The sequence below is a fragment of the Cupressus sempervirens genome, chromosome 10 (assembly GCF_028749045.1).
Source record: "Cupressus sempervirens isolate cs-2001-9-10 chromosome 10, ASM2874904v1, whole genome shotgun sequence".
NCBI classification, from domain to species: Eukaryota; Viridiplantae; Streptophyta; class Pinopsida; order Cupressales; family Cupressaceae; genus Cupressus; species Cupressus sempervirens.
Window position 1 is genome coordinate 735,356,379 of NC_143127.1, and position 20,132 is coordinate 735,376,510.

The following is a 20,132-nucleotide window of genomic DNA, read 5'->3' on the forward strand; positions in this document are numbered from 1 at the left end:
AGTGCAGCAGATCTGATGTCACAATGAAGTTGGATTCGTGAAAGAATTTTATGGTTTTCATCTGTAATCTGGCTTTATTTAATCAGTCTTCTTGGGTGTAAATTTATAGCATTTAGTGTTATCCTCATATTCATTTTTCTGAACTGAAATTGTATATTACAGTCAAATCCATGGTGCATCTTTTCTTGTCATTTGAGCATTCATGTGCACCTTCATTGATCATTCTATGTTGCCTTTCTGGGAAAAAGAATTTCGTAGTCTTCTCTTAATTTTGTCTTTTTCAATCCATGGATCATTAGTTGTAACGATTTGAAAATATCTTCCAAATATAATTTTATGAGTTATTTGTATGAAGTTGATAAGTTTTCTGTTCTCTTTGCTAGGATGATTCTCCTAGGATCATGCAAAATGATATCAAGAAGCTCAAGAGAACTAGGAATGAAGAGGATGTTGTTGAGGGTGAAGATAGCAAGAATAAGAAAATTGCTAATAATGCAGTGCACATCAAACAAGAAGGAACAGGAGCAGGTATTAGATTGACTGCACAACAGGATACCATTGTAAATTGGATGGGACAGGAGGAGATACAAATTCCAGATTCTGATAAATTCCAAGATGGTGCTTCTGAGGAGGAATATGATGAAAGTGATGATTCAGATGATGATTCTGATAATGCATATGATGCTGATGAAGTAGATGAGTATGAGCTTACAAAAATTAAGGATAGTGCAAGAAATATCATAGGCAGGCAAAGAGAGGATGAGGGAGTGGAGATTCAAGGATTAGAGAGTGTGTCTAATGTTCTAGATGATGGGAACAATTCAGGTGTGAAGGTAAAGGAGGAGCAAGATGACGCTCATCTTCTAGCTATCACTGATTGTCATATGAAAGATGTGGGAGATGAGACAAAAGTCAAAAGAATGAAGAAGAAGAAAGATAGGAAGAAAAAAAGTTCTGAAAAGTCTTTTTATGGTGAAAAATATCCCTATTATGAAATGGGTCCCTCAAAATCTTCAGGGGTTATTGTTTCATATAAGAAACCTCCAAAAACAGCGTTTTGTCCCAGAGAAGTTAGAAGGATTATGGAATCAGGAATTCTCGCACTAAAAAATGCACAGTCACATACAATGCGTAAAATTATAGTGTTTGCATCACTGGGAATAAGGCATGGATGTGAAGATATTTATGAACTGGATTTCAATCATTTTGCCATTGTCAAGAAAGGGGAGGCCTACGAGTCTCCAAAAGATCCTGGGGTATGTGGTCCTCATTTTATCTGTGCTAGATTGTTTTTGCTTGTAATTTGCCTTGTTATTTCCACCAGAAGACTGTTAATTCTAGTGATCACTCATCAATAGAACATATACTTTGTTCATTATTTCACAAAATATATTGGGCATTCATTTGCTGGATTAATGTATTTCAATTCCATATTGCTCTTAACTCCTAACAGTAGTTCAACATTTAGGACAGACGTGTTTAAATTTGATATACATTTTTCTATGTAAGACTATAAAGATGCATTGTTGTCACCATGTTTTTCTGCCTTTATTGTAAAACCTGGATGCATGGAATGTGTTTGTAGGTACAGATTTCAACTTTCATTGAATTCAATCATATGTAACTGAGAAGACTCAATTTTTGACATGATCCTAACATTAAATCTCATCATATACACCAACATACACTTATTGGGTGCTTATCATGACAATAAATGTTGTGTCATAACTCACATTTACTGAAAAATTTGTGCACCCATTAAAACAAGCTTCTTGATGAGATCATTAATTTATGCAAGAAGCGGCAGTATACTGAGTTTTTCTTTTCTGTTGCCTGCAGAATGAATAACAGAGATAAATCAAGATTCCTTGCACAAGTGCTTGAGTCCTTCCCTTCTTATCCAGGTTTTTGAAGTATCAACAGGTGAATTCATTTAGGAGATCAATCTCTTAGAGACGATGACGTGCCAACACTAAGAGATTTAATACATTCAATGCTGTTCTGAATATTGAAGTTGGCTAGTGAGTAGTTGGCGAAAATGTATACTCTCTGAACTGGGCCAACTCTCTATATGTTGGCCAAGCTCCCATAGTTGTGCTGCTTGAAACATCCAAGGGAATTATATAGACCCATCCAGCGTTCTATTATCAAAAATTTCATTTCCAATGAGGTATAGATTCTAGCTACTGGAGATATCTTCCAAGCCTTCTACTCTACTAGTGATAGGCCTTACTGTATATTCCCTTCGAAATGGTCTTGGTTTAGACAGACTTTTCCACAGATACTTCACCTTTTCTTGTCCAGGCCTTGCTCCCATGGTCAGAAGGAACAATCTTCTCTTAAAACTACAGATAAAGGTGTCATTTTGCATAAAACAAAATCCATTAGGTAGTTAAGTGATCTTATCTTCTATGTTTATCTACTTTCATGTTCATTGGGTCCCTTTGATTACATGGATTATTTGTAATGTCTATTGTCATGCCAATCTTCTTTAACTATAGAGATTGGAAATGTTTTTCAATCTTTTTGATTATTTTGACAAATCTGTCCAACATTGATGAAGGTTAGCATTAACTGAAAGATTGGTCTCAAATAACTGTACCAATTTTTCTTCTGTTACATCTTGAGGAATATGGCTGTGGACAAAAAAAATAGTATTTTCCACTTTTTAACGGGAAATCTTAATAAAACTATTTATCCATCATAGAGTCAAATTTGACCAGGCTAATAATTGTCAAAACTTATTAAACTGAACCCTATGAGTAAACTTTCCTCATTGCTTTGTTCCACGTGATCTTTAATGTTATTTGATGCTCAATGTCCTAATATTTCACTGCAGTGAATAATAAACTAGCTTTAATTATATGTAACATGCAGTTTTTTTGTAAATAGGAGAGGTCTGTAGACAAAACATAACATATGGAATCTGTATGTTATTTTTTTCTACCATTTTAAGCTAGAATCAAAAAATATTTTTTTGCTTGCTCTTCAGATCTTTGGTTTACAGATTTTCTCTTTTTAAATTTTCTTTATAACATTCTGAAGTACTCTAGGGCTCCTTTTTTAGGAGATATGTTTGCACTTGCTATGCTTGTTTTTATTTTATGTATTCCATGGTCCCTTAAAGACAGTCAGAATCAGACAATGTCTTGGTTGGAGTCTTAAATTCATGATGCTTTATGACAGTGGACATTTAGAAACATCTGAATTCGACAGTGATTTGATGAGGGTGTGGAGAGGTCATTCTCCACAATATAGTTTTTAAAATTTCTTTCTTTTTTTTTTGTCTAATTCTTTGCTAGTATCTTCAGATATTGTTATTTAGTTTAGGTGGCTTGCAATGGCACGATGGAAGGTATGTAACACTGGTATTTGAGCTCACTAAATTTTTCAAGTTCTGCATTATGGAGAACAATGAAACAAACCAAGTTTGGATATATAAGGCTTCAGTGTGTGCTCTTATTAACCATATGTTGAAAGTCATGTAGAGTAAATCAAAACTTCATCCAAAAATTGAAATAATTAAAGAAATACTTATATATTTGTTGATCCAAATAAATATCCATATTAAAGCTAATAATGAGATTCTGAATATCAATCTAAATACGATCAACTGAATTTGAGATTGAAACTGATTATATATCTATATATATGTTTGAACATCATTCATTGTTCGAACATATATATGTTCGACCATATTTAACTGCCATATATATTTCAATACTCTTGATCGACCATATTGTAGATCACAGATATTCTGAATGAATTTACTGATCGCATACATTCTATAATATTCTGATTGTATTTTACAGAATGCATGTTATGCATATTCGAACCTGCATCTCAATATCATTACCAGGATATTAGCTGATTCATTAGTGGCTGTTAAGAAACAACACTATAAAGATAAGTACATGTCTGAACATAGAGACATGTCTCTACATTGGGACATGTCTCAACATAGAGACATGTATGTATGTTGAGCCATGCCTCTAGAGGATGATATATTTATTGATATTGTGCTCTTGGAAAATACATACAATTCATATTGAGTGCCAGTACATGATACAAAATATCACTATACTCATCAGATTTATATATATAATTTGAGATCAGCATAATATGTTCTTGGATATCCCTGCAAAGAAAGAAAGAATTGCATCAGATCAAAAGAAACTATATCAGTGATAGTTCACATATTAAAATTTCTCTATCTACAATCTGATCTAATATTTTAATAGGTGGTGTTGATGTATCTTTTGAACTCCTAATTAGTGATAAAGAAAGCCTATTTCTTTTTCTTCTAGAACTTGAAGATGAGAGTTGAACAAATTGAAGATTGCATCTAGAATATGCACTTGTTTGAATCCTGGCATAAATTGCAGCAAGTCTGATCTGAGAACCAAATGTAGATCTTAGAGTCACCAAGTGCTTGAAGGTGAGCCCCTGAAGGACGAGATGCTAAGAGTAGCACTGATTTCTTAGCATGAACATTGAATTTCTTTGTTTGACACCATCCAACTAGTGGGTCTTCTTGGACAAACTTGAAACTCTGTCCCACCATGCTTGTCAAAAACTATTTTCACAAAAAATTGCACCCTTGGCTAGGTGATGATTAGTGACCTAAACAACCTTGTGGAACATGGAAACAATCTCTCAATGTGGGACTTCATCAATGCGATTGAATCTATGGAAAAGGCATACTTCCTTTATAGTCATGATCCACAAACTATCAACTTGAGAGGAAAAGGGGACAAGGATAACTGAAGTGGAAGGAGGTGATGCACAAATTTGAATGTTTTGATTTTCTCTTGCCTATGACTGCCCTTTAAATTCAGTGAATATCGTACAATTATGTTATCGCAAAACAATTATCACAATAGATTGAATTCAGTCCCACAAGGAATACTTTCATCCATAGATGGAACACTCGCTGAGTTTCCTAGCTCGGCAAGTTTTTCACCAGTTAACTCGCCAATTTAAAAACTCGGTAGTTGGTAAAAACTCGCCGAGTATTCGGCAAGTAATCGGCAAAAACTTGGCGAGTTTTTATTAAAAACTCGCGATTTATTGGTGAAATTTTTGCCTGCGGCCTGTGACGGATTAAAGCAGCAGTGAGTGTTTTTTCTCATTCTTTCTTGTATTTGCATTGTTTAGAGCCTTGAGGAGTGAAGAGAAGAAGGTTTGGAGGCATTCTTGGCTGATTGTAAGTGATTCAAGGCGGATTTTAGTGGATTGTAGAGAATTCTAACCGATTTTAGAAGACAAATTTCTTTCCAGGTATGTTCATCTTATCATAGTTTGAAAACTTTTTATAGTTTTATAACAAATGTTCTTTTGTTTTTGTTGTTGTTTGTAAATGTTTTCAAATCATTTAAAATCATTTTGAATCATTTGAAACCCTAGCTTCTAAGGATATGGTTGAAGTTTGTTGTTTGCTAAGGATATGGTTGAAGTTTGAAGTTTGAATCATTTGAAACCCTAGCTTCTAAGTTCTAACTTTGTTTATTCATTTTTCTATATATTTATGTGTAGGGCAGCGGTCAACCATTAAAAAAATGACAAACCTACAAGAAGAGTGGCCACAAACACCATGCCCATTTGGATATATAGGCACTCGGCCTAAAAATGCAAGAGATAAGGCATGGCGGTATGCCTATGAAGCTCCAAATGATATTGGGAAGGTGATATGCATTCCCTGTGAGAGAATTATTTCTGGAGGCATAAACCGCCTCAAATACCACCTTGCAGGCATAAAGAAACATGACTCAAATCCTTGTCTCAAGGTAACTGATGAAGAAAAAAGATTCATCAATGCCCTACTTGCAGCTGCTGAAGAGAAAAAATTGAATAGGGAGAGGGCAAAATTAGCTATGAGGGCAGCCATAGCTGAATCTGAAGGAGCTCCTTTTGATATGCAAGAGGAAGAAGAAGCACTTAGGAACATACCAGGATCTCTTTGTGGCCCACGGATCCGCAAACAAAATTTCTCTTTTACCGGTTCCACTTCTTCTACATCTCCTACTTCTTCATCATCACCATCCGGATCTCCATCAGGGATAGGTGGTTATTTTGTGCCTAGGAACACACCTGGAGCACAACCATCATTAGAGGGCACTGTATGGTTTAAGGAGGTGCATGAGCAAACTGATATTGCAGCAGCTGATTTTTGGTTTTTCAACAATATCTCAATAAATGCCGCTGATAGTCCCTATTGGGTCAATATGGTGAATGCAATGACAATATCAGGCAAAGGGTACAAGCCGCCTAATCGCAAGGATATGAGTGGAAGGTTAGTATTTTACTATTTAGTAATTGTAAATAATTGTGATTCACTTTAGTTCATTGTTATATTTTAAATCTTAATTGTTATAACTTATTTCCTAATTTTTTACTAACACTTACACTTTATTTAATATTACACCTAAATTTTGTAGGTTGCTTGACAAAGCGGTTGGTAGGGCAACATTGTTGATAGAAGACCAAAAGAAAGAGTGGAAGAAGTATGGCTGCACCATTTTATCTGATGGGTGGACAGATGGAAGAAGTAGAACCATTATTAACTTCTTGATTGCTTGCAAAGATGATGTGGTGTTTTGGAAATCTGTCGATGCCTCCAACAAAGTGAAAAATGCAGCCACATTGGCTTTAATGTTGGAGGATGTTGTCATGGAGGTGGGAATAGAGAATGTGGTGCAAATAATCACAGATAATGCAGCAACATATGTGGCAGCAGGTAGATTTAATTTTTTATATTTGAATCAATATGAATCATGAATGTAATGCTATGGTATTATTCAATTTAGATTTGATGTAATTTGTAAATACTAAATATGGAAAGTTTGTTATTAATCTTTTAGGTAGAATCCTCCAAGAGAGGCATCCCACACTTTTTTGGTCACCTTGTGTAGCACATGTCCTTGACCTTCTTTTGGAGGACATAGAAAAACTTGATTGGGTGAGTCCAATTGTGGAAGATGCTAGGCGAGTCATGAAATATATCTATAATCACCCATGGGTTCTCAGTTTGATGAGAAAAGCCACTAAAGGCAAAGATTTGATGAGACCTGCTATGACAAGGTTTGCAACAGTCTTCCTGATGTTGCAAAGTATTCTTGACCACATATTGGCTTTGAAGCAAATGTTTGTGTGTGCTAATTGGGTTGCTTCACCTTACTCAAAGAAGCCCGAAGGAGAGGCTGTGGCACGAATAGTCTTTGATGATAGCTTTTTTGCAAAGGCTAAGGAGATTGTGGAGGTAACTTCATTATATTTTTAGTTTATTCAAGTTTCATTATCAATTCATAACTTACGATGTTATTAACTAATTTGTATTTTTCAAATTTCAAATGTAGATGTCTCTGCCCCTAGTTCTAGTCTTGCGCACATGTGATGGGCAGCAATCCCCAATGGGAGGTCTTTATGAGGCCATGGATAGGGCAAAAGAGGCTGTTAGAAGTTACTATCACGGGGACAGTCTCAGATTTGACCCCATTTGGGAAATAATTGATAGGAGGTGGAACAATATGCTCCACCAACCTATTCATGCAGTAGGCTACTTCCTCAATCCCAAATTCAGGTACTATGATAATTGATTGTCCTTGAAGTTGGGATTTTAATAAGTCTTTATTTTACTTTACTTTTTAAGGTTGTGTAGTAAGACTTGATATCATTTTCTATTTGTTTTAGGGCTGATGATTCCTACTCAGATCCTAATAGAGAGGTCATGGAAGGTCTCTCTAAATGCATTGAGAGAATGATATCAAGTGAAGAGGAGAGAGACCTTATTGTGATCGAACAAAAAATCTATGTGGAATCAAGGGGTCCTTTGTTCTCTTCTATGCTAGCAAAGAGAGCAAGATCTACTCAAGCACCAGGTAAAGCATCAAACTTTAAAACTTTTGCTAATTGATAAGTTGTGCTTCTGATTTTTTTTTAATTGCTTTATAACTTTTTTAATTTTGTTTTGCAGATGCTTGGTGGGCAAGTTGGGGTGGCAATACCCCCAATTTAAGGAAATTTGCTCTCAAAGTCCTATCCCAACCTTGTAGCTCATCCCATTGTGAGCGCAATTGGTGCTTATTTGAGTCCATCCATACAAAGAAAAGAAACAGAATGACTTAAAAACGGCTTAATGACCTTGTTTATGTGCACTATAATCTTAAGTTGCGCATAAAAAAGGCACAGCTCTTAGAACTACCTGGTCCGCTTGATCTAGATGAGATAGATCCTTATTCTGATTGGACAGCATAGGAGCCAAGTCCATTGTTTACACCAGATGAGATCGCTGATTTGGAGAGGCAGGCCATGGAGGGGGAGGCTGACTATGATTTTCAGTTCACTATGGATGACATTGAGGATGAGGACGAGGATGATGATGATTCAGGCGAGGATCAGGCATTACCATTAGGAGGAGATGCATCCTCTTCTAGGACGCTGAGCCAGTCAATAGGGACATCGAGCGAGGGGGCACAGCCACAAAGTTCACAGTCACGCAGCTCACGCCCTATCCCAGTGCGGGGCACTTCTTCTAGGACTAGACCCCCTCGCTTTCCTGCTAGTGCAAGTGGAAAGAGGAAGATGTGATTGACATTGTATTGATGTATTTAGACTTTTAGTATTTATTTCTAGTTTGACAGATTGAAACTATTTAGTAATTTACTATTTTGCTTCCTACCATGAGCATTCTGCATGAGAATGTAATTTTGTACGCATTATGCATTTATATATATCTAAACTTTGTTTCTCTCTTTTGTATTGTCTTTAATTAACTTATTAGATGCATCTTCTCATTAAATTTTGCAAAATAAATGTATTTTTAATTAAATTTCAGCGGTTTTTTAGGTTCTCGAGTTTTTCCTGAGTTTTCTTTTTAAATCGCCGAGTTTTTCCCGATTAAACTTTTGGGGGGCTTGGCGAGTTTTTGCATTTGGCGAGTTTTCCAACTATGGTTTCATCACTTGAATAGGATTGATCAATCATAGATTGCACAACAAAAAGTTCTTAAGATGATGAAATACATGCAATTTTGCAGTTAAGAAATAGGTAGGACCAATAATCTCATTAAAATCAGGCAAGGCTGTTTACAATCATAGAGAAAAATTTGATATTTGCAAATACAATAGAGTAGATCCCTGAAGGTATACATTGTTGCCTTTTATGCTTTCAACTCTGGTAAAGGCATAGTGGTTTAAACCCCTCAAGGGTTATGCTACAGAAATATCATGTTCAAAGGAAATCTTATCTGCAAGTTGAACACCCAAAAGTGATAGAAAGAGGGGCCACATAAATGAAGGCCCCATTCTGCAAGTAAACAATTGGATCGAAATAAAGATCCAATGGATTCTAGAATTCATCCCTACAACTACTTGTAATCATAACGAACCCAAAATGGCTGAAAGACAAGTCATTGGGCCAGCTGAAAGCATTAACATTGTAAAGTTTCTTACCAGATTTCAAATTCGATGCTGATTGATGCACAACTTTTATTGCAGGTATGAACATTGATGTCAAAGAATAGATTTGCTCCAGGATTTGTATATGTTAGTAAAAAAATAACAGAGATAATGCTAAGTTCTTGAACTTGAAATGTAAATCGATCCTTTGATGTGCTTGCATTAATTGATTATGATGGCTTGTTATTCGGGCAGATCAAGTATACATATAGCACGGAGGGGTGTGAGGGTGAATGGGCATGTCTTCGAATGGAGACAAAAACATTCACCATCACACCGGTTTGGTGTTAATTAATCATGCACGATTCGTTATAGACTTAACACAAGTCTTAATAATGTATTATTGATCATTATAAACTGCAGCTCGATATAATATAGATCGATAGTGATCTAAGATCAAAGGAATCAGAATAAGTTTTGATCATGCCTTAAATGATCTCAAACAATATATATATGATCATCAGTTTCAACTATGCATTGTTTCATATATTGCAATTATACATATGCATATATGTATAACAATATGTGCATCATATTGGTATACATATATACATATGTATATATATGCTGATCATAGTTATTGTCAGACTGAAGCTACATGCTTTAACAAACATGACCAACATCTACTTGTTTGTTATCGATACAAGTTGTACTGATGAATCCCTGTTTGGTGCCAAAATGGTTGCTTAGTCATTGGGGAAGACTTCCACCAATCAAGTCCCGACACCATATTGGCGCTAAATGAGTTTGGCAAGACTATGGGCTAGCTCCCCAGATAGGACTCCTCGACATAGAATGAACTATTGAGCGACATATCTTGGTTCTGTTATCTCTAAAAGTTGCACCCGGACTGAGTTCTAAAACCTAGTCACTTCGAGAAACATGAAAATACTTCTGGGTCTGTGGGTTACCCAAAATTGGAGTAAATCTTCGGATTCTAGGCTGGTTCCTATGAGATCCTTTCACCTTAAGCTCTTAAACTTAAATCTTGGAGGAAGAGGGATAGGAGGATAATATAAATAAAACTTAAAACTATGGTGATGCACCTAAAAGTATCCTTGAGCCTTAATAGATAACCAACACACAACAGAAACCGGTTATACAAGAACCTTAGTACACAACCCAATAACATGATCTTTGCATAAATAATTTATAAGATGGTTTAATAAGATCAACCCTTAGGAGGAGAAAGATTCTCTCACAAACTAAGCCTGATTCTTAGGACCAACACAACTTATAACCTACAAAGATCTCTATTTTTCTGCATTAAGACACCGATATGTAATACAACTCCAAGGAAAGAACATCACACGAACTTGCATCAACACTAAGTACACAATAAAGTAGAAAATGAGAAGGGAAACACTATATATTACTGCTCAAAGGTGTTACAAATCTGCATATCTCAAAAAGAGTTACAAGAAGTATGCCAAGATGAGGAAAAGGACTGAAAAATTCTAAAGTCCCAAATCTGCATAAAACCAAAACTCTCTACCAAATGCGCCTTAACTCATACTTATGCCTTTTCCATCCCATTGCATCATTAATGCAAACAATTACTCCTTGGTCGAATTCAGCCTTCAAAGCCAATTTTGAGCCCCTCAAAAAGTCTTCAAAAAGGTGAAATAGTGCCCCAAAAGTCATGGCCTGAAAGTATCAACATAAAGACCCTTCATAAAATTCAGTCATGTCTCTCTAAAAAGGCTAAAAAGTCTCTAATATGCAATAACTTCACTGACTTGTCAAATCCCATCGCCATGACTCTTGGAACTCTGCCATAACTCTCAAAAATATCTCAGTTTCATTTCTTAAAGGTAAAAAAAAGTATCTTATTTTTTATCACAAATATAAAATGATTTATAACTTATTTGTCTGATCAATATTATAAACATTAATTAGATAAATAAATTATAAAACTTTTGATACTTTTATTAATAATGCCTATTAATAATCTATGCTTTAATTATATTAGTAAATATTAATTTTGTTACTAATATTTATTAAGTAATTAAAAAAATACTTAATAATATTATTAATATAATTAATATTTATTAAATGATATTAAAAATTATTTAAATAAAATTACTAAGTGATAAAAAAATAACATAATTATAAAAACTTTTGAAAACCTACATACCACTATCCTAAGCATTATAAAGCTTTTAAAAAGCCTAAGGGCCTGTTTGGTTGCATGGATAGGAATTGAAAATTAGAAATGGGAATGGAAAATGACAATTCCAGCCCTGTTTGGTTCACCTGGAATTTGATTGGAAATGTATTAATCCCCTGTTTGGTTGTGCAAAATTGGAATTAGAATAAGATTAAGAAATTATTTTTTTGTTTTAATTTATTATTTTTTAATTAATTTTTTCAATAATACACATTAATTCATGAAATTAGCCATGGCATAAAATCAGCTGCTGCACATCCAACTCAGCAGCCCTGATGTTGGCTTTGAAATGTATAAGAAGCACAACTCTCCTTTTTGCTTCACAAGACTACAAACGAAAACTATGCAACAAATCAAAAGTTGAGTATTTTCAAAGCATAATGGATTCCACACCATAAATTTCTGGAAGGAGGTTTTCAAATTTTGGAGAAAGAAAGACCCCGACATCAAGTTGTGCCTCTATGCACATGGCAACAACGGTCATCGAGCCATTTTTTATTTGCAATACCCTTCCCTCTCTAGGCTAGTGTTCATTCACATCGATGCCCTATGTTTTCCTTGTTTGTGTTCTTAGCAAATTTTCGACCACACTTGCGCTTGCATAGATAAAAACTTGTGATGTCTACTTGCAAAAACAAAGATCTCGATTATAGAGAGAAAACTATTGTCGGTAAATGTACAGTGTAGCCGATGGGTAGAGTAGTATCCGAATGGGCGCGTGACGCTTGAGTCACCCCTTCGGAAAGGTATATGTACACGTCCGAGATGGACTTTGGAATCATCGATAGATCATTGTAGTCATTGTAATCGGATTATAATCAGCAAGTGCATACATGAATAAAGTACCTGTTCTGAATTGAGTCATGTTAGACATGTGTTAAACTTCTTACCCTATACAGTAAACATTTGGCACCGCTGCCAGACGTACCTGGAACGAAGGAATGGGGATTAATGCCGAATTTGCCAAACAAGGACCGGAACAAGGTAAAAGATAAAAATGAACTAAGTGCAAGCAGAGTGCAAATAGAGACTTCAGCGGATTGTCGAGGAGCACCGAAGGGGTGAAGAGGCACAGACGAAGCAAGTGCACTCACCTAGTAGGTTGAGTGCCGAGGAATTGCTGGAAGAAACTCGACAACGCTTGAATTTGGTGGAGGAAACAAGGGAAGAATTCTTTAACTTGTATACACTGAGGGGAGAGTGTCCGAACAGAAGGGAAACAACTTGCACGGCTTGGAGTGCCAAGGGAGCACGAGCGTGGAGTGATCTCTTCGTTCCTAATACATCGGACGAATGGATACAGGCGGAGAATAGAACGTCACTTGAAGACTTTTCACCAGACAACGCAGTGTTGGGAACAAGATTGTTATCCAGAATAGTGCGGAAGTCCAGAACAACGCGGGAACACAAAACAGCGCGGGAATCTAGAACAGTGCAGGAGTCCAGAACAGCGCGGGAGCACGGAATAGCGCGGGAGTCCAGAACAGCGCGGGTACACAAGTGCCTCAGAATCAAAGGCTAGTAATGATGGCTGGCCCTAAAGAAAAGTTACCCAAGTTTGACGGCGATGTTTCAACAGACCCTATCAGACATTGTAAAACGTGTGAAACCATATGGATGGAAAATAGTATGACGGATGAGGATGATTGGGTAAGACAATTTCCAGCGCCCCTACGGGGTGTGGCGATAGATTGGTTTTCTGACACTAGTCCTCAGAAACTTAATACATGGGAGAATGTTAAAAAAGAATTTATAGCAGAATTCAGATTACTCCGAGATGATAATGAAATAGTGGCAGAAATCTACAGCACCAAACAAGGAAAGAATGAGACAATTCGAACCTATGCCAGGCGACTGAAAGAATTGATCGGAAAGATGGAGAGTCAACCAGCGGATGGGTTGAAAAAACGGTGGTTTGTGGAGGGGCTACGACTGACTCTTAAAAAGAAAATGAAGATTGTACCACCGGCGTCGTATGTCGATGCATATACTTGCGCTATGGATTTGGAAAGTGAATAGAAGACGAGTAAGAAGAAAAAGCATAAGTCCTCTGATTCGGATGATTCATCCTCGCAGAGTAGCAGTAGCGATGAGGAATCAAACAAGAAGGTGAAAGCACTATAGAAAGACATGCTTCGGATGATGAAAGAATTCAAAATTTTGAAAAAGAATCTGGATACAGTAAAAGGAGAACTGTGGTGTATAGATTGCAAGGACGGCCATACAAAGGGTTCATGCCCGAAGAAGCAGTTTTGTGACATCTGCCAAGTGGCGGGGCATTCCCTGAAGGAGTGCCCATTTAACTTGAAAACAAAAGGACACCAACAGGTGTTACTAATGTAGGAAGCGTCGAACAATAGCAACAACATGGGCAATGATGCAACTTCAGGTGGATATCGAAATAATAATAGACGTGGAAGGGGTGGAAACAATAACAATAACAATTGAGGATGGAGTAGAGTACAATATGATGCGAGTGGACGGCCAATGATACAGTGTTGGGCATGTAATCTTTGGGGTCACTTTGTGAGGGACTGTACTATGAAGGAGGCGCCACAACTACTGTGCAGATGGTGTGGTCTAGGGGACCATGAAGATTCAAAATGTCCAAAGCAAAGTGTAAATTTATTAAGTATTGAAACATGTGATGAGAACGTGTTGGCGATCATGTGGGAGCAGGCAAGGAGAGCAAAATATTCGAATGCAGAAGAAGAGAAGGAGAGGTTACAAAAAGCCCGAACAGAGATAGAGAAGTAGATGAAAGCAGAGAAGTCACAAGTAAAAGACCCTGCTGAAACTCTGAAGAGAAACTTGGCGGAACAAGACATGGTGAAACAGATAATGCAAATAGAAGTGCCAATTAAATTAAATGATCTTCTTCTCACCATACCACAACTGCCTACGGCTATTATAAATATGACACCGTCCACGAGAGTGACGGAGGAAGCAAAGGATAGTACGGAAACAACCATAGCAGCAGCAACAGACCCGATGTTACTAGCACTTATGACAGGTAGACACCCAGCAGTGGTGGAGATGGGCATTCTGGGTACGGTGCTAACAGATACAATAGTAGATGAAGGATCGGGAGTGAATGTGATGCTGAAAGATATCTGGAAAAAACTTGGACAACCAACACTGTGGCCACCCACCTTTCAGTTACTTACAGTAGACCAACATGGGATAAAACCCTTGGGAACATTGATGGCACAGCCAGTAACAAGTGGGACACAACCATTTTTACTGGATTTCGTGGTCATTCCATTAAAGAGAAGAGGGTATGACGCCATCCTGGGACGGGGGTGGCTGGTGCAAGCTAAGGTAAAGCATGATTGGAAAAGGAATACCTTGTCAATGGAGAAAGGGGGTAGGAGATTTATAATCGATTTGCATACATAGATGGTAGGAGAAGAAGCAGCGTCGTCGGACTCAGAAGGCGAAGGTGAGAATGATGATGAAGGGAAAAAAAGGATGGAACCAGATGATGAAGCGGTGCTGAGATTAGGAGGGTCAACTGATGACGACCTAGATTCAGTAAACGGATTGCTACATTGGCAAATGGAAGATTATGAGGTCTTTCCGAGCTGCAATATTTTGAGTATCGAGGAAGGAAAAGAAGGCCATGAGTTTTCGAAGGAATACAGTGAACTGAAGGAGGGAGAAGCGCAAGTGGATGAAACACCTGCTCATACGTTCAGTAAAGATAAACCGATAAAAGATGAAGAGCCGACAGTGAAAACAATGAACTTGGGTGATGAGGAAAATCCAAAGAACCTTCTGGTAGGAGATGATTGCAACCCAGTACTGAAGGCGGCAGCATTTAGAATATTCATGGAGTATAAAGATGTTTTTGCTTGGACGTATAAGGACTTGAAAGGAGTACCACCAAAGCTATGTGTCCACTGGATACCATTAATTGGGGGTGCAGTACCTGTGCGGAAGCGGCCGTACCGAAGGAATAAGAACTATGCAGCGTGGGCCGTGGAAGTTGCACAAAACAGGTGGAAGGTATGGTGTCAGAAGCGTTTAAAATTAAACAACTTTCAACTCGGCCAGTTAGTACTGAAGTATAACAGACAAAATGAAATCAGACCTAGGAAGTTCAAAGTCAAATGGGTCAGACCATACAAGATACAGAAAGTTGGATATAACGAGATAATTAAGTTATGGACACTCAATAGGAAGGAAGTAGCAGCCAATGCAACAAATGGTTTGAAATTGAAAGTCTACCATGAAAGAAATAACGCACCTCAGTGGACGAACAACTGAGAAAAGAACGGCTGTAAATATTGTATATATGTAAATACTGTACATATGTAAGATAAGTAAGGACAGAGTTAAACATAATTTTTGAGTGCCACTATGAAGTAATAAAGTAATAAAACATGAAGAAGTAGGACGCAAATTGGGAATGACTGGAATATTAGACATTAATAGTTTGCCGTACGGCCCTAAGGGACAGAATATGGAGTTAAACATAGCTCTAAGTGCTAGATAATAAAGAAACAAAAGATGAAGGATTAAAAGAATAGAAAAAATTAAAATATAATTGTGAAATCAAGATATAAAAACAATGGAAGCATGGCTTACTGTACGGACTTGAGAGACACCACAAGAGGTAACATAAGACTGTATGGTGTACAAAAAATAGGAAGTGCACAAGAGGAAGAAACTTAAAGCCGTACGGCAAGAGAGAACATAAGAAGAATCCGTACGACCAGAGGCAGAACATAGAAGGGAACTTGGAGCCGTACGGCCAGAGCACACATACAATTGACAGAAGGAACTGTACGCCTAGAAGGAGACTGTACGGCCAGCAGGGAACAGAGGTGCAACTGAACAAGTTGATGTACGACCAGTGGATAGACAAGCGTACGGCTGGGAGAGAGCTCATTAAATAAGAGTTGAGATGGATGCAGTAAAGAAGATTAAGACTATACGGGTACAGTAAAAGGAAGTCGAGAACAAGCATTCAAGGGAGGACCGTACGGTGGCAAAAGGAAACAAATTTGGAGACCGTACGGTGGCAGTAGAAAGAATTTGAACTGTACGGTGGTAGCTAAAATGGAATTTTGAGGGTCGTACGGTAGCAAGAGGATACATCGTATGGCTTGGGGGACAAAACATGCAGGGAACTAAATGGCCGTACGGTCTAGGCAGAAAGATCATGTGAAGCCCGTACGGGTATGAAAAGGATGACGGCAGGAGAAAGAGCTGAAGTTGACCATATGGTGTCTAGAAGCTATAACAAATACTGTATGTGAGTTAAAATTGTTTCGAAATGACAAGGAAGCCTACATTGGAGAAGGGAGTCATTCTGTATGGTAGGAACTGGAGAGGGGGAAGAAGATTGTAGTACACCGGTAGACGCAGAAGAAGGGTGGTAGGAGGTTATTAAAAAAAATAAAAATAAAAATAAAATGATGACAGATTGAAACAGTTCGGAATGAGTAATGCATGATGCTAAAGGGAAGGGTGGACATAAGCAGTTGCCAGAAAGAGTGTGGAATTGGAAGAAAATGAAAGAAATAGTGTGTTCCATGCAGTTTTGTATGGGTTTCGGAGTGCTAATTTGGTCTTGGCGGCAAGGGGCGTTGCCCCTCAATCCTTGCCTTGTATTGCGACAAGGAGCCCACCTGGGGTGCAGCCCCAAGCCCCTGCGGGGGTGCTGCCCCTCAACCCCGCTGGGGGCGTTGCCCCCTAGATCCCCAATCGTTGCGGATTATCAGTCGTGGGAAGTATGACTAGTTGATGAGACTTGGAGCTGGGACGGTAGGCATGAGTGTTTGCGTCAGAGGTGGCACTCAGAGTAGGTGTTTGGGCGTGAGGCCGTCTTGGTGGATCATCCAGTTGAAGGCAGTACAGCGACACTTGGCTCAGTGTACCCAGGAGTTGGAAACAGAGAAAGCGGCACGAGTGACTATTAAGGTCAGCTAAGGAAACAGAGAAAGCGGCACGAGTGACTATCAAGGTCAGCTAAGGAAACAGTATTGTGTTAGCAGAGGCTATAGATGCAACATGGTTTGGAGACCAGTTTGGTGCAGGCATGAGACAAACGTGAAAGTGATGTGGCAGAAGCAGATTTATCTTGTTGTACTTAGTCAGTTAATGTATTTTGTTGTTAATGAAATTTTGTAATGAATTTTGTTGTATTGTCGTCCGGAGACGACTTTTCTTTTGGGGGGGATGATGACGGGCGCATGACGCTTGAGTCACCCCTTCGGAAAGGTATATGTACACATCCGAGATGGACTTTGGAATCATCGATAGATCATTGTAGTCATTGTAATTGGATTGTAATCAGCAAGTGCATACATGAATAAAGTACCTGTTCTGAATTGAGTCGTGTTATACATGTGTTAACCTTCTTACCCTATGCAGTAAACAAAAACCTTGAAAAATATAGACATAGTAAAAATCAATCCACTGTCAAATTAGCGATTGGAAATCTTCCAACTCATAAATGTTTTATTTTTCCTTCCTGCACAACCACAGATTCCAAAATATAATGTAATACGAGAAATGCAGATTGAGAATAGGAATGGTCTATTCTAATAACAGGTTTTTTTCAGAATAGAAATAAGCTCGTTTTGGGTTTAAAATGGGAATACATATTCTTATTCCCAATTCTAATTTGGCACAACAAATAGAGAAACCAAAATAAATTCTAATTTTCTATTCCTATTCCTGTTGTATTCGAGCAACCAAATGGGCCCTAAGTCATCGTGAGATATTATGGACTTGGGATTGAAAAAAAAAGAAAACAATGCCACTTAAGTTGATGGGAAAGATAGAAGTTTCATTTGTATCTTTGCATTTTGGAGAAATTGGCTCTGCTGCAAAATCGCCGCCATGAGAAAAATGAGGGCTTCAGCTGAAGAAAAATGGAGATTTTTTGGGCAAATATAGAGCTCGAACTGGTAAATTGGGTGTTTTTTGTTGCAATCCTTCTTTTTGACCTGCTGGAAGTCTGAAGCTGCCATTAATGGAAGAAAGATGAGGGTTTGAATAGATGTTTTACCTGAAAATTTGGAGCCTATTCTTCGTTTTTCTGGGGCCTTGAATAGAGATCTCTTTTTCTGCATTTTGTTTGGCTGCAGTTTATGATGCCACCATAGACGGCTTGGCTAGAGATTTTCTGTAGTTGTTTCAAAATGAAACTCATTTTTTTTTTAAACAGCCCTTCCTGCCAGATTGAGCTATATGTGAGTTCATTTTGCATTGTTGACATTGATAATCTTTATATTTTAGATGTGCAACAACAACTCTCCATTCGGCATTTGCACTGATTAGAAACTAGATTGCTGGCAATTTCTCAGTGGTATATTCTGTATTTTTGCTGCTGTTATATCCTTAATATACTTTGTTCAGTATACCATTTATTGCTTGTGAGCTTGTCTATATATCCCCTTTGAACTGTCATATCTGATTTTTGAGGATTATACTAATGCGATAAAAACATGTGCAGCCTTTATAAAACACTGCTCCATAACCTGTATTCAACAGTCATTATCATATGGCTGGAAGCTCATAATTACAGATGTTCTCATTTTATAATAGCCGTCCTCTTTTTTTCTTTAGTAGTCAGCTTTTCAGACTTTGAAGTTACATGTGTATCTATGACTTAATTACTCATGTTCCAGCCCTGGAAGCTTCCTTGGTATAATTTAGGTTGTCCTGTAATGTGTATGCTTCAATTGCACAGTAATAATTAAAACTCTGTTGCTGCTGTATCTTCCCTCCTATACACATGGTCATACTGTTTGCTTGAATCTGATCATTTAATCTTTTATGCAAGCTATAGTATAATTGACATACCTGAAATAAGACAACATTGTCTTTTTTTTTAGGATTCTGTTTTACTCTTTATAATATATGCCATGCTACTAACTTGAAACACTGGGATCAAATAATGACATGCATTGTGTTTGAGATATTGATATTTTGATGACAGTCCTGTTATGATCACACATCACACTTGACCAACGATGCTATCATATGGTAAAAATACTAGTCCCTCATGGTTATTACTGCTGCTCCTTCAGAAGATATTGTAAAAAAAAATTGCTACAGCAACCCTTCAAACATACACCCCTATCATTATCATTAATGGCTCATGACTACTCTCTCATTTCATTTTCCTTCATTATGCACGAGACAACTGAAAGAACAATTTAGACTACTGCCTCATTACTCACACCATAGCTAGATGCTCATGATTACACTGTAAGCTCTGTTAACAACAAAGAATAGCTTTTCTCTGTATTTCCTTCATGCCAAGACACCTAGCTCCATTTGGTTGACATAACCGTGGCTCTACCTGAATTGAGTCGGGGGTGAAAATTTAGGTAACAGGTTCCTTCCAAGAGTATAAATTGTTGTCATCAGTGGAATCACCCTGTGTTCTCCTGACCTGCCTCCACAGTGAATCCCATTGGCAAAATACTCATTGATGCAACTTATTGGTATAGACAACACTGTTGGAACACATGGTTTTTCCCCCTTTG

General features: G+C 37.6%; 3 protein-coding genes across 3 annotated transcripts in view; all 3 read left to right on the forward strand.

Annotated features, from left to right (window-relative positions):
• LOC149535953 (uncharacterized) overlaps positions 1-20,132 on the forward strand; it is a 216,343-nt gene that overhangs the window by 80,511 nt on the left and 115,700 nt on the right. Inside the window, exon 2 of the mRNA XM_089804722.1 lies at positions 384-1,256. Within this exon, the coding sequence (XP_089660848.1) occupies positions 384-1,256 (873 nt within the window). The remainder of the gene's footprint in view (positions 1-383; positions 1,257-20,132) is intronic.
• Positions 6,206-6,807, forward strand: LOC149535956 (uncharacterized). Its single transcript, XM_089806714.1, has 2 exons — positions 6,206-6,292; positions 6,438-6,807. Exons 1-2 carry the CDS (start codon positions 6,225-6,227, stop codon positions 6,775-6,777), a joined length of 408 nt encoding a protein of 135 aa, XP_089662840.1. The 5' UTR covers positions 6,206-6,224; the 3' UTR covers positions 6,778-6,807.
• LOC149535957 (uncharacterized) lies at positions 7,356-7,912 on the forward strand. Its single transcript, XM_089803520.1, has 2 exons — positions 7,356-7,579; positions 7,690-7,912. Exons 1-2 carry the CDS (start codon positions 7,356-7,358, stop codon positions 7,910-7,912), a joined length of 447 nt encoding a protein of 148 aa, XP_089659646.1.